Below are 24,099 nucleotides of genomic sequence, written 5' to 3' on the forward strand. Positions count from 1 at the left end.
CTCATCATTGTGCTACGAGTGGGATGGTAAAAATTGAGCACTATCTATCCGTAGATTGTAAAAACGGAGATGCAATCCACTAATTAGTCAAAAAACATTAAGCACACTGCAGTTTCAGACAAACTGATTCACACCGTGCCAACTGTCAGGCAATTTCCAACCACGCAATACTGTACTTTTACTCGTTCACAAGCACGAAAGAATGGGGTGAACTAATCGATGAGTGGAGTCTGACTCATGGTTCAAATTGGCTTCTAATAACCTGCGCGATGTGCTAATCTGATAGTGAGTCAACGTGTAAGACGATACTTTCGATTCCAATACAACCCCAAGTATATAGAATTAAATTGAATCCGATAGATCCGGAGGAAGTCAACTGCCCACGTTACACGTTTCTCTCTGACTGCATGTATGCTTATCGCGATTTATTCTCTATCACGAAAACTCTAGCGCATTTTATCACGCGGGAAAAACATCGGAGAAATTCTTCACAGACGCCCAACTATACGTATAATGCACCTCATTGGGAAGTGCCTGCACGTCGTGGGCGACTGACTAATAGGGCCATTCGGGTGTATTCAACTATCAACGGAGGGCCGTGGATACGTCTCGTTATTACTCTTTAAATCAGTCGCAATGAAAACAACGCGCGCGGAAGCATTGATTCCCTTCTTTCAATGCTAGAGACGTTTTTAGAAGCTGTGATTGAACTTTTTCGGCGTGTTTGATATCCGCGGGAAAAAAGTGGGTATAAAGGTATTCATTATGGGTCAACTTACCTCGGGCACTGTAGTCTCGTATGGCGTATTGATGAACTTTGGCGCATTGTCGTTGATGTCAGACACTCTGACGATTATGGGAATGGTTCGTTTCTTGTTTGTTGACTTTACCGTACACGTTAGCTGGCGGAAGAAAACAAAACATAAGAACAGAAACACAAAATTAATCACGTGTCAGTTGTACACTTGTCTTCGGTATGACATTTTTCTTCTGACACTCGAAAGGGCAATCAGGGTATACAGGCTGGTAAGCCGACTAGCGATGCTAAATAATTTGAAGAAGGAACGCTTGTCTAAAACTTAATTCATCTGTGAAACAACGTTTATGTTGCTTAAGTTTGAATTGAAGTTGTGTAGATGAAGGAACGCCTGGATAAGTTGGGAGTTTTTAATAGCATGGTAAGGAAAATTCGAAATCATTCAATTAGGATTTCCTCAATTATAAAATACAGAAGATTTCCGACTCTTTTTGCCAAAGGTGGCGTTGTGCAGTGCTCACCTGAAAAACGACGTGCGAAAGATTCTCCGCATCTCTGTCGAGGGGTTCCAAAAGTTTCAGCCTTTTACCAACCAGAGTAAAGATTGGCTGCCTGCCAGGGAATATCAGCTCCAGCGTGGTCTCGGTGGAAGGGTCGCCGGAAACCGGAAGTTCCGCCGGAACTGTCTCTTGGTCGAGACCTGGAACGATTTTTACCTCGGTGATTACTTTTTATTGTTAAAATAATATCCTAGGTAATACTACCCTGAATTGAATGTGACTAGTTTTTTGCGCTATTTCCCAACCTAGTTTAAATAATGCAAGCCCATCTTTGAGCCCCCATCTAAATTTCAATCTTTCGATTCGTTCCTTCCTATCTTCCACGACCTAGTTGTACCTTTGCCAAAACGTTGTCACACAAATAATGATTGCTACTTGTTCATGGTGCAGTAGGAACTGATAAGAACTGGAGATATTTTGTTGGGAATAGATATTATTGAACGAACACTACATTTTCAGGGACTTCTTCGCTTTTACTTTGGAAAACACCAATGATAATAATCCATGATTATATTTATTCCGCTTGATTAATAGCCAGTCGACGATACCGAATGCACGTCGTTACACATCGTCTTGTGCATCGTTCTATGTCGATCAATGCCGGTTATGAATTGTTAGTACATCGAGAGAATTTCTGTTGAAAGTTGGTGAAATTCTCAGGATAAATACAAAGCTTAGAATTTTTGTAATTTAATATAAACGTATCGGAAATTGTTGAACGAAGTGATTTTTCAAACGAGAAGTGATCGTTTGCTATGCTTTGCTTACAATCCTGCCCATCAAATATAAATAAAACTTTGAACTCATGAGTTATAAATCACGATCTTCTCTACAATAGTCGAATGCAACCGAAAGCTCGTCATCAATTATTAACTATACATAGATGTCAATATCGTCCGCTTCCGTAAACATGATTGCTCACATTCGTATTTGTTTGGTTAAGTGATCCTGATGATGAGACGTTTTCATTTGGGCACACATTCACCTCAAATCTTTGACGTAAGACTCAACGTCAGTTTAACAGGCACTAGGTGCGTTCTGTTCCCTGATTGAAAGCATCTTAATTACCGTGTGTCACTGACTGCAGGAGAAATTTCAGCTAGTCATTACCTAATCACCACCTACGCCTGCGCTCATAACATGGACTTCAGCTCTCACGCTCTTTTCTAGTTTTGGACGGTTTTTCTGTCTTTGGGCGATTTATTGGTTAATCAATTTTGAACGCTGCCCATTTAACTCTGCTAGTCTCAAAGTAGCGTGCACCATTCAACCTGCAGCCTATTGTACCGAACCATGTGCCAAAAAGGTAAGAAGTTCGGGACTTTCACATCAGAGTATGATTACTTTCGTAGAGAAGTTCACTCATAGAGTTTACTTGTCTTTTGAATTGCTGGTTCAATTGTTGAAGCGTCAGGTTACATTACACTGTCTATTTTTCTTTTGGAGACTGCGAATAATATGAAAAATTAAAAAGTTAAACTATTCAGATTATAAACGACGTGTAGAAATTATTATATTTAACAAATTGAACTTGTACTGATCAAGGAAGTTTAGAGGTGTCGACTAAAGCAGCAACACATACTTGATTTCTTCATCTTCGCTTACCGAGCAAGCTACTCTCATACTAGTTTAGTAATGCAGGCGGTAGTTAAATTATAAATCTTTTGTTCCTGGTGATTTACGCTTGAATTTTTCATAGTACCCTTACCGTTATAGCCCTTTTTTGATCGCATACATTGATGAGGAATATACAGCCGCACGTTTACTACACCTCATTGGTCGTTGGAGTAAGCAACCGTTTTTTAGATACGTGTGGCTAACGTGTTATAGTAAAGCATAAAGTATAAAGTAATTACTAATGGCCAACAGCCGACGTAAACCAGTTGGTAAACCATTCCAACCCTAACGATAAACGCGTAGGTGATCAGACTGCCAACGCGCCGCGTCATCTCCTATGACTGTCAGTTATGAGTATCAAGTTAAAGAATTTGTTGAAGTTGATAGATCGAAAGATGTAAACAGATTGATACCTGATCGTGATAGATATGAGTGACTCACCATTTCCTCTGCTCTCCTCGATGTCAAGGATGATATTCGACTGGCCCGTCTCAACCTCGCATAAGCCTGAAAAAGAAAGTATAGAGTCATTTTAGTATACCAACGTATCGAATAGTTTACTAAAATGTGCTAGGTTAGTTATTTTCAAACTAATATCAGAGTATTGAAGTTTATAAACCATAGTTTACTGGTCGTTACATGACCCAGCTAGGTCAATTGCGCTATTTTCTTTCTCCATTCTGCAGCTCGTTATAGAGTACGCCAGTTGAGCAGAAATCTAGAACACTCGATTGTTGTCGGACGACCATTTTTCTGTACAAAACTTTGATCATTCGGCACTTTTTTTACCGCCCCATCGCCATTGGAACATCGATTACAGATTTGTTTTACTATCCTGTACTAGTCTTATACCGACAATGTTCTCTCAATTTTTCAAGATTTCACGACCATTGCTTAGAATTTGTGGAGCGTAATTGGAGGTTATTTGCTACGGCAATAAAAATGTGTGTTGGACGAAGCAGATCGATGTTCTTCTAAAAAGTAAGCATCATACTGGAATCTGTATTAATGCCCTAATCGGATGCAAAGTTCATGTCAGGATATGCACGCGTTGTAACTTCATTGCGAATCTCGATACGAGATGGGGAGCTGTCAGTGGGTATTGGAATGCAAATGTCATCGCATAGAGCTAGGTGGAGAAAGGCGCATCCTTGCCATATTCTGTTAGCGGGCAGTAACTACGATAACCTTTGTCAAGAGGTAAACGCTTCGCATTACCGCACCTTCACTCACGCGATTATATTCATACGGTGTATTTTTGTTCGGGCTTACCCATCTATTGTTGCAAGTGTCAAGCATATCAATGCAAATTAAGCTATTCATAATCACCGCCTATTCCTGCTTTGTTTTGAAACTATTGCACAATTTTGATTAAGCCTTTCTGCGTATCCTTTCCTAAAAAAAAGATATTGGTAACGGGATTGTCGAAGTTTCGTAGTTATTTTCACCGTACTCCTTAGCTGCGAGATCGTTTGTGAACTGGGCTCGCGCTTTCGATCAATTTTAATAGACTTTAAACTTGTGTACCGGATGATACTTCAACTACGAATCGATCGAAAAAACGAGTCGTCCCGTTGTGGCTTTATCAGGTCTAAGAAGAGAAGATTTTTCATGTTGAGGCTTCTAAAATTGAATAACAAAAAGTCAAACTTCGTTTAACTTCGTTCATAAGTGATTACAAAGCACTGTTTGTTTTTCTTTATCACTATATCTTTGTTTTTGAATTGGCTTCTCAATACCACAACAGTGATTCCCGAGATTGGAGATCAAATGCTTATGTTCAGTTTTACCGAACAATCTGACATCGTGAAAAATTGAAATGTTACCAGAAATTCTGATCATTAACGAAGGTTCCAAATGGGGTGTTGAATGTTACATTTCTCAATATCAAGCATGATCGAAAAATTTCTAAACATAACATTGGAATAGTAGGTGTTCTATGCGTTCATTTCATTGTCAAGTAAAATTTAAACCTTATTATTCCAAAACTCGTCACTCCAGTTATGACATTAAAACAATTGCTTCAGGTTTCGAAGCAAGAAAAATCTATGTTCATATTCTGACTTATTTGCCAGATCCGTAAGACAACCAGTTCCTTCTTCATTTTCCTTTATGCATGTTTATACTGCTAATCTCCGAACAAAGTACGTAAAAATACAAGCAGCATCAGGAGGCTGTCGTCAGTAACGTTCACGTAACAAAATCTCGGGGAAAAAATTATTATTGAGCAGTTTCAGAATGACTCTCAAGAAGACTTGCTTTTGAAACTGTGAGTATGTTTTATTTACAACGGTTTATTAAATTTCAGAAAACCCCGAAGGTGCAAAGTAACGATTTTTCTTGAACCTGCATCGTTACATTAACGTTATTCTAACTTCATCTTCATCCAACATCGGAGAAAACAAATTCGTTTGCAATATCAGATGTTCTTCATCGAAGAACCACATTCTGCTGGTATAAGGTACTCGTGAGCAGTAAAAACTACAATCAATCTATGATATTTATGCCGTCACGGTTCTATGCTGTAGTTTTCACGCTAACCGATGTGCTCGATAAAGGGTTTATACGTTCCCGTCTCATATGTGGCCGGTCTACTGCAATGGTCGTGGTGTTAGAGAACTGGATTTTTTACCTCGCGACTTCTTCCCACGGAAATTGTGGCATCTTGCATAACAGAGCTACCTGCTAGAGCGGCAGTTGACGGGAAAGAAAAGCTCAGCGAGGAACACTAGAATAGCTGGAAATACTTGTTGGATTTACGGTTCACTTGCAAGCACGTCGAAGTAAGACCTGCAGAGACGTTGCAGGTAGCCGGTAGCATAAGGTACAAAGTAACCGACTCGCAATCTGCGTTGCGATGACATCTGTCGATAAGAATCTAGCTCACGTGAAACGATCGGTGTAGTAGCTCAGACTTATAAAATGTGGTCCTACGCTGCTAAATAAAATCTCTGACGTATTGTTTGATCTACGAGAATTGCTGGATTCAACATTACAGGTATGCTGAACTGTGGTTGTAGATTTTAAGGGAAACGTCATACTAAATTTGAACTCATCAAAAATAGCTGTCAAGGTATGAACGGACTGGTAATGTATTCAAGTTTTTATAACCATAAGCACCGTGTTTCGAAATATTCCTTCTCTCACCAAGTGCCCAGTTTATTTCAATTCAAATTGAACATTTTGCAGGTTACGATTATCAGGAACGCTGTCAATGACCATAATTTGCTCTTAATCTGGTGGCATATATCACGATATGCCCATCGCGTGAAAGGATTCATGTTGGAATGGATGTGCATGTTAGCATCACGTATGTATAAAGTGCGAAACTCACCAGCCTTGGAAATTACACCCGGTGGCAATTGAACTGCGACCAGGAACCCACACAACCACCAGATCATTGCCCGAGCCTGAAACAAGAGATAAATCATTACATGTTGGACGTAGTGAATGTCTAAGCCAAAGCTCAGGGTCGTGTAGCTGTGCGTACGTTTATGCACATATCTGGCATCCATACACATATATTTCCATAACTCGTTTGCACACAATATACCCGTTTCCTTGCAAAACCTGACCAAATTTATGTTAAATTTTTACGCTAACGCATATAACTTGGCCAGGAAAATCGTGACGGGAACCTGAGAGTAAACCTGGACGATGATTTATGTACCAATTATTTGTTGCACCTGTAATAAAATTTTATGACGAGAAAATTCAGTATCGTAATTTCATGATCGAAGAATGATAGATGACGCTGTGTTTTTTGATACTAATTATAACAGGTACTTCACGAGACCAATTGACCCGTGATTACGAAACGTGTTAAATCGGTAGTTAGTTAAGGCTGACTAAATGCGTATCATATTATAGGTATGTAGATCAAATTATTCTGCAGCTGTTTAATATTCGTTATACAACTAATCCCGAGTCCCGAGACACGTGATCGTCGATTGTACGTAACACACAGGTAAAAAAGAACGACCAAGAAAAAGACGAAATGCACGAGCCAGTTTATCAAGTTGAAAAACCTGTAGTGTCACCTGTTGCAAACATTTGAAAGTGAATGTCTTTATGCCTCTGCAGTTACTCAGGCATTCAGTAGGTTGACAAGTTTCGAGTAGATACAGTGAAATGCGAGAATTATGTAACCAGACGTTAAAATTTTAAGTCAGATTATCCGAGGATGCAGTTGCTTGACAGAAGAAATCATCGATACTCATATGCATCCACGTAGATCATTAGCACTTGTTGTTTCCTACGAAATAAGTATTGTTCGAAAATTACTGGACTGAATTCAAAAGCTTGTAAGTGTAAACAGCACAAAGATCGAAGTAATTTAAACGGGCTCCAATAACATAGAATAGGATGATCTCGTAAGTGAAATAGGACCCGGATTTTGATAGACTACCACTGAATGAACTACGTTCTTATCTTGTCCGCCATGATAATGGTGAATATTCATGGAAAAAATAGAACGACAGTAGCTCGGTGGAGTTATTGATTGAAAAGTGAAGAGCACGCAAGTTCATATACCGTTGATTCTCTCTACCTACGAAGGAAATAGATTCTGTAGTATAGTTGATGTTATTACATGTACAGCGATTTGAAATTCTATGAGTAAGAATAAGAGGAGGCGGCAGCATTCCGATCACCCAATAAGTAGATACTACCATAATTGCCCGTTCGCTTTGCTTGAGCGTGATAACTAATATAGGCTGAAGGGGTGCAGCAGTCATTGGCAGAATGCGATCTACAATATTCAGCGAAGTAACAACTATTACTTACAATGGTCATTATTTCAAAACCGTACATAACTTGCGGGAACTAGAAAACCAAGCTGCGTGTCCGCTGCTAACTGGGAAATTAAAATTTTAACCACTATTGAAGGAACGAGTAGCTCTTTGGCAGGGTTGAAATCTGCATTGAATTTTATGCGTTGGTGATTATTCAATTAACCATTTGTGGATAGCTTGGGTACTTATTTGATGCTTGTATAGCTGATAATCGATTTTATATTTTTGCCGCAAAAATATATGGGTGCTGCAGAATTAGAGGAAGAGCTCGTATGGTCAGCATCAATATACATTAGAAATCAATTTTTTTTTGTCCATAAATCAGTATATTTCAAACGTAACGGAGCATCCATAAACATCTGGCCAAACGTCCATAATTAATGAACACTATTAACTTTTTGAACAGTTAATATTCATTTGCTGGGGTGATTTGTGAGAATCCAAGTTTTTATCATTGAGGCATAACGGAAAAAATCCTCTTCGAATTACGTATACCTATATGTATGGTGTTTTGGCCCACCAGCTACCAGCTACAAATGTCACAATGGACACGAATTCAGCCGCTATTAAACAAAAAGAAAGAAAGCAGAAAGCAATCTGTAGTTTGCGAATCAGCAACATCAGCCTCCGATGGCGTTACCTGCATGCTAATGTCGCTGATAAAGCTCCATGGTACAATTTACAGCAAACTAACGTAATAAGCCAGGATGGTATAGTCAAGAGATTCGAGTGTGGGATGTGCAGGCCGAGTCCGATCTCCTGGATCTCGTTTAGCGTTACTAAGAGTGAAGTTGAAAACAATGTTATCTTATCGGAGGTCCTGTAAATCTCTCAGCAAGAAGAGCCGAAAGCCATCTGGTTCTCATCACCATACAATGGATCCTCACTCTTTTGCAACCGCGGCAGCTGCCACTGAAAGTTCGGACGTTTACTTCTGTGCTTTTCGCGCATTGGTTCCCAGAAACTATCATGGCGCCAGAAAAATCCGCTTTTTAGTGGTCTTTTCGTCACGTGGTACTCGGCTCGAGATAAAAAGCTACACACAATTTGTATGGCTGTATACCGTGTCACGTAAAGACTGAAAGTACTCTCCATCTCATCCACTTTTTTTTATCTGAGACTTGTTTGACTGTTTTTTATCTGAGACTAATTATATCTGAGACTTGTTCAGCCGTTTAAACTTGGTTACGTGAAATATTGCAAATTGATTTGCTCGAAATCCTGTGAAATCTTCAAGGGTCATTGAAGATTTTTAAAGACGATGCAATGAAAATGATCTACAAACTTTAGACATTGCGCTATTCCCTAAAGTTTTTCGAAATCATATTGAAACTTTGAATTTTTTCAAAGTCAAAATTGGAATCACGGAACCAAGCCATATTTGAACATTAAATGTACGATACATACAAATAGAACTGATTAAAATCGATGATCTAACTCTGTTAAACCTCTCAAATTCGTTAAAAATCAGTGTACAAACGTGAACTGATCTATAGTTAGCCCGTCGAGTGAGACCAAATCTCATCACCGACCACTACCGCAGATACCACCGGTGCCTATTGGGACTGCACGTCCCGTTATGCAATTCGAGCGAGAGGCTTCGGTCGAGTAGAGGAAATGCAACAGAAACGGGACTGCAGTTGGTAATTAACTGGTGCAGATGCTTTCTCCACTGGCGCAGCAAGTGTTGACTTGACGAGCACGCGCGTGGCCTCGACACCTTAATGAAAAGCATTCAGCTATGCACCGGCAACTTTAAAGTGACTGTGGCTCTGATTACCCGCATCGGCGGTTGAGGGTCAATTAGAAGCGGAATCGTACATGGGCAGACAGTTATAACTTTAATGGGGGAGTTAGATAGGCCAATAGGTGAGCACTGTTGCCTTAGAGTTGTAGATCGTACGCTGCTTTCTAATCAGCTCGTGCACCACCGTAATGAGGAACAGGCGCGTATTTGACTTTTATGGCACATGCAGATACTGCAATAGCGATTACGTTTTTTCTGGATATCCTTCACACTCGTTACTGTAACAATGCTATTATACTCACACACGAGTAATTACCCCAAGTAGAACTGTGCAGAGGTCTCATATTTCTTGCGTCATACATCCGCAGTCGTAATTAACGTCAATGTTTTTCTGGTAGACGATGAAGCGTCCACTTTCGAATTATTGACATCGCATTGACGCGTATTTTTTTTTTTATCCTCTTTTTTTTCTTGAATATAATATCTGTTTTAGAGGTGTCAGTCTCAAATTAGCAGATATTGTCACTATAAAGAATTTTTACCCAATTACAAAGTGGTAATGAGAGTAAAAAAAATTGAGTTTCGTTACACGGATATACGATTCAATTTCAGTTGCATGAATTTGGATTGATCGTTTTTTTTTTCGAAACAAAATACACAGGATAATTGAGAGAGAAGGATGAAAAAGGAAAAGAAAATTCTTTGTCGGAACTCGAGTATTGAAGAGCGACTCTTGGTGCGTCTTACTTGATGTATTGTAAATACATCATGTTAATTTATTTACATAGTTCTTTCATGCAATAAAATTTCAGCATTGTTAGATAGGCTTTGGAACGGCGTGCTGGTGGGAGAAACGATTTAGGTACTCATTTCATAAAACAATACGAACCGTTCCATTTGCTTTTGTCATCTTCTGCACAAGGACAAATAAATTAACCGTCACATGGCAAGTAATAAGTAGCATGACAACATGATACAGTATTAACTACATCCTGGCAACATGTGGAACAAATGATTAGGTGGAATGTTCATACCGTAACCTAATTCACTTTATCTCAATGAAATTTGAACCATTACACAAAATTTCTGATACTCCGATCTTCACTAGATGATGTATTAACTAAAATCAGTGACGTAAGCCTGATTCTACAGTAAGAGCACATGTAGAAAATTTCAGCGAGCAGCCTCCTTATTTTCATCATAATAACGTTGCCGATACAATATAGGTATATTGCATGTAACGATCGCCTGCCATAATTCGTATCTAGTAGTTGATTAAGTGAGAGGGCCGTTTGAGTAAAAATGGCAATTTATCATCAGAATTAACAATTCATAATGATGAAGCAGAAACTGATAACCACTATTCAATTGTTGGATCGAACGTTTGATCTCAGTTACAAAGTCTTTTAGGTAGGTTCTATAGGTAGATACAAGAACAAAAAACAAGAGGTTAAAAATATACCGTGCCGTTAGTCGGTAAAGCGAGAGCTTAATTGAAAAAAGTGAAGATGAATGGAATGCGTTTTCAGCTCGAAATAATTCCCGCGATTGTTAACCGACAATGGCCCCTGAACAAAAACTCCGGAAGATGCAGTGACGTCATACGATTCGTTAATCCTTACCCGTTATTACGCTGCATCGTGCAATTAGCCAGGTATACGATTCGACTGTTTTCCCACTACCTGCCACAACTAGGACGCAATGAGAATCTAATTTGAATCTCGTAATTGGCAACAATGGCCCACTTTGCATCTCGGTATACTTTCAGTAGGCTGTTGTAAGAGAACGGTAAGATCGTTAAATGACGGGTGAAATAAGAAAAGACAATTCTAGCCTGAAACGTGCTCGCATAGTGAACAGCTATCGCGTTTGAGAAAAAAAAAAGATGTTGCACAGTTTACCATCATCAATGGTACTCGTATCTATAGCGCGAAAATACAACTATGTATTATCCGTTCCTTGGTTGCCTGTCGAAAGAGACATTATAACAGCATAATTTATGAGATCTAGCGGACGACGCGACGGCGCAGATACAGGCAATGAAGGTTGAGCTCGAGCTCGAGGTTCCGACTGCAGTTATAGATATACCTATATATTCACTAGACTGAGATAAGTTGGAGCTCGGGTCACGCGAGGTAGAAGAAAGTGACAGCTACCGCTGAAGGGTCGTCACCTCTGATCCATGATCTCGTGATCAGTTGACTTTGTTCGTTTTTGCTCGCTGTGATCTAGTCTTACCTATTAGCATGAAGCAGGTTACGTTGTGTTTGAAGTCTCCGATACCAACATTTAAGGTGCTTTCGGAAGCTGTGATACACGAGTTGTAGGAACCCTTTTTAAAGACTTTGTCGTTGACCAATGTCAAGTGCAAGTAAAAGTAAAACTAAGAACCTCTGACCGTGACTGGTTGGTTCTTGGAAAATTTGCGAGATCAGCTGGAAATAGGTTCAAGCAAATCAGCGTCATTGGCAAGTGTTTTCTTTGCGTGTAATTTCATCTTTTTTTACTGGCCAAAGTGTCTTTCGTCATCAAAGCCAACCGTCATTGATGTGGCGATAATTGAACAATTCATCTCGTGGGGACAAATATCGAAGAACACGTTAGCGGTTACACTAATATTGTTAGAAAAATTGACAACGTGCTGTAATAGCTACTTATTACCTTATCGCAAATTAAATTATATAGCATAGAGCGCGAAGAGTGATGAGTGAACATGTTTAATATACTTCATTGCAATCCAAGGATTCTCCAATTGTTAGCTAGTTGTTGTTCAGTTCATTTGGTTATTAAAAAAGGTATACGGGACTGAGAAACGTTCGGTTGGAAGAAAAGAAAAATACTGACAAGTCGATTTATAAACGTTAATTAATTTTAAACAATTTCTTGAACAGAGCCAGAATAAAAAAGGTGGGCTGAAATTGATAGTTTATGTTCAAAAAAGTATTCAGTGGAACATAAATACCAGAGTCGGACGTTCTCGATCAGAGTGAATAATTTTAATAGTCACGTAACCCACGCATGCAAATAATGGAGGTTTCACTTCGTCGGCTGATTGACGGGTAGCGATTGGCTATCACAGGTATGCAAGAATAACCCACTGAAGTCAACAAGGAGTCGATCTCGCTAATATAATCGCAGCATCGTGATCGGTGATGGGAAAAATCAGTTGCTTTTACCACCGTGTTTCCGCGCTTTGAGGCGGTAGGGATCCAAAAACACGGTTAAAGTTGTTTTCAGATCATTAAATTGGCTCCTCTATTACGCTGTGAGGAAAGTCTCCGAGTAGGAAGCTAATTCAGTATGACGAAATTTCGGTATTGATGCTCCAATCATAATAAAAACACTTCACATATTGTATCTGTCATTTATATCAGATTCATCCGATTATATGTAATACCTTTTTTTTATTAGGCATAGTTATGGTTAAACGAAAAATGATTTTCTATGATATCCTTTCACACGAATGATCTGCAAACTTAACATTAATGAACTTCTATGATCGTTGAAACAGTCAAATTTAATGCAATAAGGGATCATCTCAATCAACCGACCAAAGGAAATCGCGAATTCGAAAAGAAATTGGGAAATTAGCAATACAATGCCAGGCCATCTTTAACACTTGATAATTCGCAATTAGCTAGCATGCACTGCGAAGCCACTCAAACTGCCGGATACTGTAATTCAGAATTGGCACAGCAAGCAGTCTGCGGTAGTTTGGTCGGTTCCCAGCTCGGCCACAGTTCGTAGACACGGCATTCCCGCGACGTCGTAGGCCACAATGGTGAATTACTTCACTTTCTACATAATCTGCCTTATTAATCTTTAAAGTTGGCATATATCTCGGGGCGTGAGCCGCACGTTATCTGAGCCGGAAGCCGATTCAGTCCTTCGCCGAGCAAGCTGCACGCCGCGGCGATACGTAGAACATGTCTAGATTATACTTGTACCTATTTCTCCCGAAGCTCTTAAGTTTTATGCACTCTGGACAATAATTGGTAATTAGCAACCGGAAAAGAGTTGTGCCTTGATTATCGCCAATCTCAGCAGACTTCGTTACCCTTTGCGTAGGAACTGTCCTGCAACGAACAACACGCGCGCATCGGTGCTTTTCCAGGGAAATTGTACGGAAACGAAAACGCAATTATTCTGGTTTTGCCAACTTCGATATTCACGGTTCGCTATACGTGCCAAATCGCGATGAACGAAGAATCCCGAGCAGCCAAAACAGCTATTTGCTAAATTAGGGTATATTATAAACGAAGAAGGCAATTATGAAGTAGAAAATTGGCGTGGGAACTAGCGCGAACACGAGTTGGTCGGAGTGGCTGAATACACAGACACCTTACTCACGTCATAGTCGGCCACATCCCCTATGGTGGTGCGGTGGTCATCTAACTTTGGCGTGAGACCAAGCAGCCTTTGACGTGACTTATGTGCCCATTTGCCGAAGGTACGCGGATGGTAATTACAGAATATTGGTCAGAGGGCGGAACCAAGATGCCGAACCCCGTGAGAGGCGAAGGGGAGAATGAAGAGAGGAAAAATGATATCGCATGTAACGAACGAGCAACTGGCTGGTTCGAACAGAGGAAAGAGTGATGCTGAAACTGGCGCAGCGTGTCGCGTGGTTTACGGAGAGGAGGTCTCGGAGATCATTCGTGGGCATCGTGAACGCGATCAGGCTTGTCTTACTCTGGCTCACCTCACGTTACCTTGTCCAGTCTGCATTACCGTATCTTGCCCAACCCGTGCGCTTCGCAGTCAGCCGTGACCATCACGGCAGTTGCATACAATACTGCCTTGGATTGCGGACCGTAGGAGGAGATAATAGAACGAGCGGTGCACCGACCGATTCGAAAACGGTTGAGATGCTCTCGCGTAGAGATGCACCTGTCCAACTGCAGGTTGCGAGCGATTCGCTTGCCGTTACTCATTTTTATCCCGGCATGGTGCAACGGTGTAACGTACGTGAACCTCGTTCCACAAAACAGGCCAGCGATATCTTTGCAATGTTGCAATACGTATCTCGTTTTCATCATCGCTGGATCGTTCGTTGGATGCATCCAATCGTGAAGATTTGCAAATAACGCGCTTGTTGCGATGAACGAACGTTCCGATCGCAGTCAAAAATATCCTACACAGATGGAGATTTGCATTTGATTTCAACGTTTGGTACTGAGGTGGACGAGCCATTCGACACTGGCTGCTGACATGCGGTTAACAAATCACGCAAGAACTGTTCTCGCGAAAGTTCGTGGAACAAATAACGGACAAGAAGTCTGAATGTTAGGTTAAAACTAATACCGCGGTTATCCGTTTTCGTTTATAGTCTAACTAACGCCTGGGAGTCGGAAAAACGGTGGTTTTTTATCGTAGCAACGCCGTTCACTATCTCAGTAAACTCACCTTATTCGGGCTATTTATTGCTCGTTCTAAAGCGGGTCGATATAGGTGAGCAATCACTTTGTGGTCCGCGGTGAAACGCTACCCAAGAAAACGGCAGCCGATGATCCATGTATCGATAAGATTTTAGCAGCATTGAGAGGATTTGTTTATCAAGTCTCGCCCCTTCAGTTCTCTACGGGCAATAATCACGGATATATAAGAGGCTCTGTAATGTCCAGTCTAGCCGGTGAGAATTATCCCCGATAATTCAAACCCGAAAAAGTTTAATGTCTGAAATTTAGATTAAGAAACTGTTTTTCAAGTGGCTAATAAGCTGACGAATATGTAGCATTAAAATCTCGCATGGTAATATTAGGCTGAACATATTCGGAGAGCAGCACGTTTATTTGACGTCCTGATTAATGAGTATCACTCTTCTTACAGTATTATCCTACCGTCAAATGGTAGGTATGGTGTAACAGACTTACAGGATGGTACAGATACAATGAAGTTTAATCAATCACTTTGTAAATATGCTGTGCTTTTTCAATCCAATCATGGATCATTCAAGCGTAAGTGAAACTTATCCCAGTTACGACTGCGAAGGTCCTCGCAAATTGAAAAATTCAGTTATCTACTCGTGGAACTGAAGTATTCGTAACATTAAAATAACGATAGATATCCCCGAAAAATAGTTATTTCGAATAAAACAGTAATTTGAGAATAGCGCAGGTTAATGCGATAAACCGTAGGCGAAGGTAATTACGCTTATATTTCGCAAATGCAACTCCATCAAAGTAATTTATGAAGTCGCAAAGTAATGATTTTTTCAATATTTCCTTACCTCGCGTTGCGAACTTCAACTCCGAAATTACTCGACTTTTACACATCCTTCTTGAAGAAATTTTTCCACTCGCAGTTTGCAAGCCAGATGCAGTGCAAAATATATCCATAGGTATATTGGCACATAATGTATATACTTACGGACGATTTGTACAGCATTATCGAGTAGGAATGCGGAAACGATTAGGCGACTGTGATGAAACATCTGTACTGTAGTTTAGAGTAATCATGACGAGGATACGATAAAAGAATATTTTTCAAGCTTTACACTAAATCCCACAAAGTATGAAAGATCTGATTTTTTTGTATTATATAATCATTTAGTTCCCGTGAATTTCAAACACTTTTTATATGTGTAGTAATAGAAATCTTTTTCGCATTTTCCATTGGCTTAATAGTTCTTAAAAGCTAAAAATAATTAGTTGAAATTATACCGGCTAACAATGTGCGATAAAAATGAAACTGAACAAACGCATTATTGCCATTACTAAACGAAATCAGACTGCATTGTTAGAACAGATTGAGAACTGTTGGATCTCACGATTCTAACTGCGTGAAACTATAAATGAAAACAAACTGAGGTGATACAAAAATTAACCAAACCTTGCCGTTATTTTCTAAAATGTAACCTGTAAGATCAAAGATGTGTATAAACTTCACTGTGATTCCAAAGAAACCTGCTTCAATGGGTGAATGATGAGGAACGAGTGACGTCTTGAGTTTTGCAACACAAGGAATAACTCATCCAGCATTAGACTATTAACCAAATTTAAAATTTATGAACTCATCCTACAGAAGCATGGTCCATGTTTCATCACTCGACGTCTATTTCGATATTTCATGTAATTTTCAACTCCATGTAAATGTTCTCTTGACATTGAATGAGATTGCATTTCGTGATAAGTCGAACATCTATCACGCTTTCGCCAAAATTCACCATGTTTTTAGACCTTCTTTGTTAAAGTTTCACAGGATTACAGAATTACAACACCAAGTTTGTATTCACTGATTTTTCCAAGCATTGTCTCGTTTCTATTCCAGTTTCCCAAATTTCACCGCTTAGAATTATACCAAAGGAATTTATAAGTAAGTACAATTGAGTAAGTTGCCGTATAAGTAGATCGCTTTACGACGCATTTAGCGAGACTGCTACCGACAAAAGATCCCTAAGCTATTTCACAGTACGCCATAACTTAATCTGCTAATGCAACTCATAATAGGTACCGTAAATAATGGCTTTTAAGATTTCCTACGAGTTGCACGGATCACTGACCTCACCCCGTTCTTGATTCAAGCCATTTAACGTTGCATTTTGAATGCGAAATATTTTTCGTCCATCATATATCGAGCTAATGGAATACACACAATGTTAGCGAAAGGTTTTCCTCTTTCGAAGGTCTTCAACGGCTCGTAACTTCTCGCGAGGAATTCACAGGAAAGTTATGCACGTAACGTTACTCGAAAGTTTCGATTTCAGAGTCTTGTAACGATTTTACGCTTCACGTGTTGTGGCGCACGTACTTTTTCTTTTAAGTATCCAACGAACTAACCGTTCACATTATTCGAGTATAATACGCAACCGGATTCTTTGTACAGTAATCGATACCTCAAAAATACCTTCAAGTACTGTCAGGAGCCTCGGAGTTTAAGCAGTTCTTCAATGGTACACGATAGTTTTTATTTGCCGTAAGTATCATAGTCGAACAAGATGTGACTAGTCATGCTTGGCTTGATCAATGATTGTGTTTTCATAACCAGTTGCGCTACGGTATAAACGTGGCTTTTAAAATATGACTCGCTAACTTTGTGTAATAACGACTACGTATCGCATCTTCACATGAAAAACTTCTGCACGCACAAAAGTCCGTTAGGCACAAATGACAAAAAAGAAACTCCCTGACAAGCAAGGCATCCGTGAGAGCTTAAATTTACTCCTACATTGGCAAATGGTACGCGTGTACATGCTCGTTTTACGCCGCGATGAAATACCGATCATTGACGTTGCATGATATTATTCATGCAACGGTAATAAATAAAAGAGCCCACGAACCGCGGAAGTCAATGATATACAGATAACTTGCGGACTCGTGCTCAGTGTGCCGTGATGGAAACGGCAGTATTGGCATTCACGTACGTAATTCTGTACGTATATACAGGAACAGAAACGTAGTACGCGTAGAGTAGTTGAAGTGCGGCGCAACGTACTCGCGAACATTGTGCAAGTCTCGAATGGTTTATGCGCCCGACGACGGAATGCGATTCCGGACATGATTCATGGCGCCAAGGGATGATTTTCGTGCATTGGCTGCAATATGTGGCTGGAAAGGTTTCCAGATGCGTCGCGAGTGTCCAGAATGAAAAACAATCGATTTTACGATTGGCAGGACCGAGGTTGGAGAGAATTTGTTCCTGTTTCGCATGCGGCTATTATTGTGCACTTCGTCATCTGGTCGTCCGCTGGTGATAAGAGGGCCCGACAGATCGAGGCGAGGCAAATATTGAGAGGTACTTGAGTGAGAAAGCAGAACAAAGTCGTGACTCCTGCGGTATCGATAATGGTGAAAGTGCTCTACCGGACGGCAGTGGCCAATGAGTCGCAGTGAACGGCCTGGCGGAATTCGAGATTGATCGAAACGTGTCGGAATCCCAAGAAATAAAACGATCGCGTGCAAAATAACGAAAAACCGAGCTCAGCCACGAGACAGTGCGATGAATGTTAACAATGCGCAGGCAGCCATTGCTCATGATATCAGTTGACGTGTCAGGGTAATTGTATTCACTGTGCGATGGAAACTCTTGGCAAAATCGATGTATATTGTACGGGGCTTTCCACGTGAAATTGGACAACATCTTAAAATCAAATTTTTGATTCGTTTGACTTTTCGTTATTGCAATCTAGAGTACCAACAAGATTTTTCAGCCGAAGAACAAATCTACGTATTTGGTTGGCAAACTGGATAGGGTTTCTAGCTTTGAAGAGCTTTGCGCGATTTTCATGTACACAGCAAATATGTGCTGTGCAATCTTAGTACCTGTGATACACTTAATAGCAGTAACTCCGCGTGATAACATCCAAGCGATGTCATGTTAACTGATGTTGATATGGAAATACCGAGGAGTCTATTTATGCATTACATGCTTTTAAACCGGTGTCGTTGGAACCAATTGGCATTGGAGCAGATGCAACAAGCGACATAACGAATTTATCACAACATTTAACGGGGAAATTAGTTCTTAGTGTTTTATTGAATTTTTCATATGCTATAAAAATCAGCCCGCTAGATACCTGCAACACTTTATTATTTTTGATCGTTCTTCGCGGTCACGGTACGGACAAGTATCGTAGATAAAAAAATGCTCCACTAATGAAGTGGACATTTTCATGCCTGGATGATTCGTACTTCTTGTAGAAAGAAATCTAGTGCTATCAAGAATCTGGTTGCAAGGTGGCATTGCATTCAGCAGCGGTGTGAGATACGCAATTGACGAAGTTTTCATTGACAAAAAATCCTATTGACAACCCGAAAGAGAAATTCTTTCATCTTTGGAATGCTTTTTTTTTGTTACGTATCAAAATGTTTTAAAAAAATTTGTTTTGTGTTGAACAAATGCACATCCTCCTATGAATCGAATTTGAATATTTGTCACGACGATCGTTGAAGCATTTCCAATTTTTGTTCGCTTGGGATTTTTGATACGATTTTACTCCGCGTGTTAGACGGAACCGTACAGCCCTTCCTAACGAAATGGCACCTTATCAATTATGACTTCGACAGTCTTAAATAAAATTGACAAGATTACAAATACAAGGTTACATCCTAAAACTGGATGCGATGATAAAACTGATAAGAAGTATAATATATGAAGTAACCATATGCGAACCTGGGACTATGACCGGATGTGATGTGGACAAAAAACATTCATAAATTTAGGAAAAGGTGAGACTACTGGGAAACACAATTCCGTTTATTCAATTACAATTATATTGTAGATCATTTGAAAAGGTTCGAGACTAGTTGTTGCATTTGGAAATTATAGACCACTCAAAGACTGAACTGCAGTAACGGTAAGTACTCGTAACCAGCATTATGTCATAATAACATTGGTGTGTTTCTTGGGGAAGACCGTAAAAAATAAGTAGAAATCTTTGAATAATTTCCGAGCTTTTTAGTAGTTTCAGTTAGACGCAAAAATATAAGGTGATCTGTGGCTTTATCAATGCAAATGAATACCACAGTTGACGCGAAACTTGAAATCTACACGCTTGTCAAAAATATCAAAAGTGAAGACCCAATGATCGAAAAGTAAACATTATTAATTAATAAAGATATTCCCGCATTTCGGCACAACGAAAAGTTTGCTCACTCGTACGTATCCGTCCAATGAAATGACTGGCAACAAGGAAATTCACTTCGGTCTGCGTTTGGCATGCATGAGATTTTACTTCGTATGCTACGTTAAGAAGTCGAGCAAATCGCACCTGCACCAGGTCAATCGTGGAATGTGGTATTGGCACGCAAACCAATCCAGGCCAACGCTGAAGGTGCAAGATCTCACGGTATAACCGAAAAATATACACCGAGTCACGCTGTCTTACAAAACAGGCTCCACAGCCTGGCACTACGTTTTCCCAAACCTTACGTTGTCAGTTACGGTTAAATCTTACCTTTCCGAGACATTCTGTGCAAATTTGCGGCAAGCTTGATACACGTTGATCATGTATTTAGTTTTACGAAACTTTGACACGGTGAATTCAGCGTGGAAGACGCGTCAATTGACGCATTCAGCGTCGGCGTTCTTATCGAAGAACAAGTTGGACGAAATTGCGGCTGTGGTTTGGTCGAAGACAATGCGATGCTTTTGTCCAATGGCCGCGTAAGAGAAAAACACAAGCGGAAGCAATTTATTGAACACAAAAGAAGAATATTATACACATACGTGCAGCTGCTGTTTCGTTCGTCGACAATTTTGCAACGTAAGAATTCTATTGTAACAATAAATTTCAATGTAAAGAAAAATGTTACGTCACTGCGTCAATTGCGGTTCACCGATAAACGTATCGCATAGTAATACACACGTGAAAGTACATCCTGAAGTGTGTGAATTCTGTGCAAACGATGAAACCACTTCTGTTAATTGTTTTTTCAAGATGAAAGCACACAGGGATTACAGACTTCTGCATCTTCTTCTGTTAACACGGCTTAGGGATAAAAAGTACGCGGACGCGTTGCAAAGGTGCAAATGTGTCATCGCCATTAAGTCTTGTGAAACCATCCGATTCCGTTATCATGAGAACCGTTTCCAGTGGATAGCGGAAACGGAAACTTTGGAGAAGTGAACGGACGACGAACGGTTTACATCCGTAACAATTAAACGATGCAAGATCCAGTTACGCACAAATTTAAGGATTTTGCAAAAAGTTTCCAATGCATGTTGCATAAAACATCGAACCTGCTTGTAGTTCAGTACAATACAGGTGTTTCCAGAGAAATATGAACAGTTTTGTGAGTTTCCGGCCGACCAGATCCAGCAAGAATGTGAAGACGCACCTACCTATCTTACGGCACGACGTGCGTGACATGTCTAGTTTACAACTTCACTTTATTTATTGTTTTAAACGTCTTTCCCCGTAAAAGAGCGTTTTAAAACTACGACGGGAGCCCGGGTCGTATCTCTGTTTTTCTCAGATAATGGGTAGAAAGTGCGAGCTCTCAACGTTATTGATGTTGTCTAAAGTGGAGAGAAAAATGACCGTAATATCTCGCGCGAAGTTATATTATATGTTCTTGGAAACATTCCACTATGCCCTCTTCCACGGTAAAGGACGCCCGATAACGGCACAACGAACTTGTGGGGTTACAATACTTTGCACATTGACTGTAGCAAAAGGTAGAGCAGTACCAATTGTTGGGATCCCAAGTTTAAACTAACCGTTCAACTGATTTCAACGTTGGTTACCGAAGAACAAAACATTAATTAATAAAGTCCTTAAGAAACAACCACCACCGTTACTTGACTTCATTTTGAATAATTGTAGGTGAATCCAGCACTTCCACATTGCTGTTAGATCTCAGTTAAGTATCCTCTTAAACACGAAATAACGCCAATTACTTTGGGAAGTGTGAAATATTTCTCTAAGGTAATACATCGACACCGTAAGCAAAATCTGTGTACTGCAAGTATATAGGAAGCACTTGTGCAGATCCCGTTTATAAAGTATCAAGCTGTTTATACTGGTCGTAATTGGGACACATACTATAGCTGCTTGTAGCTCTTCTACAGTTAATTGTACTTCACTCTGTATCATCACAGTACAAGCTTCGATCCACTGGTTGATTGAGTACCTACTTGCTGGTTTGCTGTCACTACTCACAAGGAAGGTATTCCAGGTCGATCTCTACGATTTGATTTCTTTTTATAATACGTTGTAGTAGACTAAAAACCAAGCGACGCGTATTTTGTTTATCTGCGCGATATGTAGCGTATATGAGATTCGAGTTATGCAATCTGATGTGAACGGATTTCTATAGATTTAAGGTGCAGAAGTCCTTGCCGTGAACAAGGGAACAATAAAATCCAGTCACTCCAGTTATAAATCAAGTAGTTAATAAAAATTCAAGGACGCAACGCATGAAAGTTGCACTTCGGGGTGAGATCGCCTTGCAGACAAGGAACACGAATAGTTGTTGTAAAATGAATTTAAATTTTGTGCCAATTTCAGCGTGAGTTTGAGCAAACAATTCTTTTTTGTTTTCTCCTACGTCGAGTGAGATCCCCGCATCTAGTGCAGAATCTTCGCTCTCATCCGTATGCATTTACATGAATACATTCAAACTTGCAGACTGCACTTTTGCGATGGCATCTACCGCATGCAGATATAAGGTCACGAGATTTTATACAACGGTAAAGGACAAAAGTTTAACTCGCTAGACTCTGTTTGATTTTCTTTTGCGTTTTTGGAATTCAACTCTTATTACCTGCACTGATTCTGATCGTTTCCTTTTGTGCGGGCATCAATAACTACAATACTGCGTAATACTGCGGACTCAGAATCAAAAGAACAGGTCGGAATTTCAAAGTTAACGAACAACCGACCAAATATTATTTTTCTACAACCAAGAAGTTTAGTTGATTTTACAGTGCGCAGAAAACAAAATGTTTGAGTAATATCTAAGAAAAGGATTGGCACAACAATACCATAGATTCTGTTGCGATTGTGAATTCAAATGTCCACTTAAAAATTACAAACTTCACACTTCGTTTTGTTATTGCAAGTTCAAATTTGTAATCAGCGCTGCCAAAGTGTCTTACAAAAAAAATGTTCAAACGACGGCTCATCCTCTCTCTTTAATTCCGCATTAATGTTTAATTTCAATAGTGTGATTGAAAGCAAATATGTAAGAAAAGAATTAGGGTACGGTATTCTTTTCGATAAAGGGAAAATACATCGTCATTTCGATTTAATTTCATTTCGACACTGTGATAATCAATACCATTTGTATTTGCTATTCCTCTCGCTTCGTTCACTGGTTTTTCACACCCTCCACACCAGCTCTCTAATTACCTAATCCTCGGTCATGCATCACTCATCGCGGGATTGTATTCGGTGGTTTCAGCCAGTGATATTAATCGTACATGACACTGTATTAGTAATAGCCAGTCCGGCATTGATTAAAATAGCAATTAGCACCGCAAGCATTACGCTGCGAGCAATTGAGCAGACCGGCTCAACGCAGTTCAGCACCCAGCTGCAGATACTGCAGATGGTTTCGGGGCTTCGCCAACTACACGACTTCAATTGTGCACCGGCCCACGTCACATGTGCACTCGAGCTCGCATCGTTGGTCATCGCTTCGAGCGAACGCTTTGCAGAAGCTATTGCTGATCGTTCACGCGAACTCCGTGGCCGAAATGATTACTCGAGCACCAGTAACGAGAACTCGAAATCCGGTGTCCTGGTCACGGCAGCCTTGACATCTATAACTGTTTGATGGTCATTGCTGCTGCCAATTTGTTTCTCGAAATGGTAGCGACAAAATCACGAATCATTGATGCAGTCGTGTTAGGAAATTACCCCTGATAGGTTCTATGACATTTCATCGATTACCGTGAAACTTCGTGCCTGGTCTACTGAATTTGAATTTCGTTCTAAATGGCATAGCGATTGAATACTCCGCGAAAAACTTTTGATTAAGTACTGCATCATCGATTCTCTAACAACGATGCAGGCGTTGTTTGAAATACCGGCTTGTCGTTAGCCTGAGTGAAAATGAACGAGTAAACTGGCTCGAGGCTGGTTTAATTCATATTATTAACGTACATGATAAAAGGGCTGATAATTATTTGTCACCGCGCAAGCCGCGCGTAGAAAGTGAAATGAGAGCTCAATTTTCTCGG

The 24,099-nt window shown here is 40.0% G+C and overlaps 1 protein-coding gene across 5 annotated transcripts in view; it reads right to left on the reverse strand.

Moving 5' to 3' along the window:
* LOC124174359 (cadherin-99C) overlaps positions 1–24,099 on the reverse strand; it is a 111,178-nt gene that overhangs the window by 24,711 nt on the left and 62,368 nt on the right. For all 5 annotated transcript variants that reach the window (XM_046553423.1, XM_046553442.1, XM_046553432.1 and 2 more), the window contains 4 exons: positions 6,269–6,344; positions 3,376–3,441; positions 1,279–1,457; positions 780–902 (listed from right to left, as the gene is read on the reverse strand). In XM_046553423.1, the coding sequence (XP_046409379.1) occupies positions 780–902; positions 1,279–1,457; positions 3,376–3,441; positions 6,269–6,344 (444 nt within the window). The remainder of the gene's footprint in view (positions 1–779; positions 903–1,278; positions 1,458–3,375; positions 3,442–6,268; positions 6,345–24,099) is intronic.

This window comes from Neodiprion fabricii, chromosome 1 (genome assembly GCF_021155785.1).
Source record: "Neodiprion fabricii isolate iyNeoFabr1 chromosome 1, iyNeoFabr1.1, whole genome shotgun sequence".
Taxonomy (NCBI): domain Eukaryota; kingdom Metazoa; phylum Arthropoda; class Insecta; order Hymenoptera; family Diprionidae; genus Neodiprion; species Neodiprion fabricii.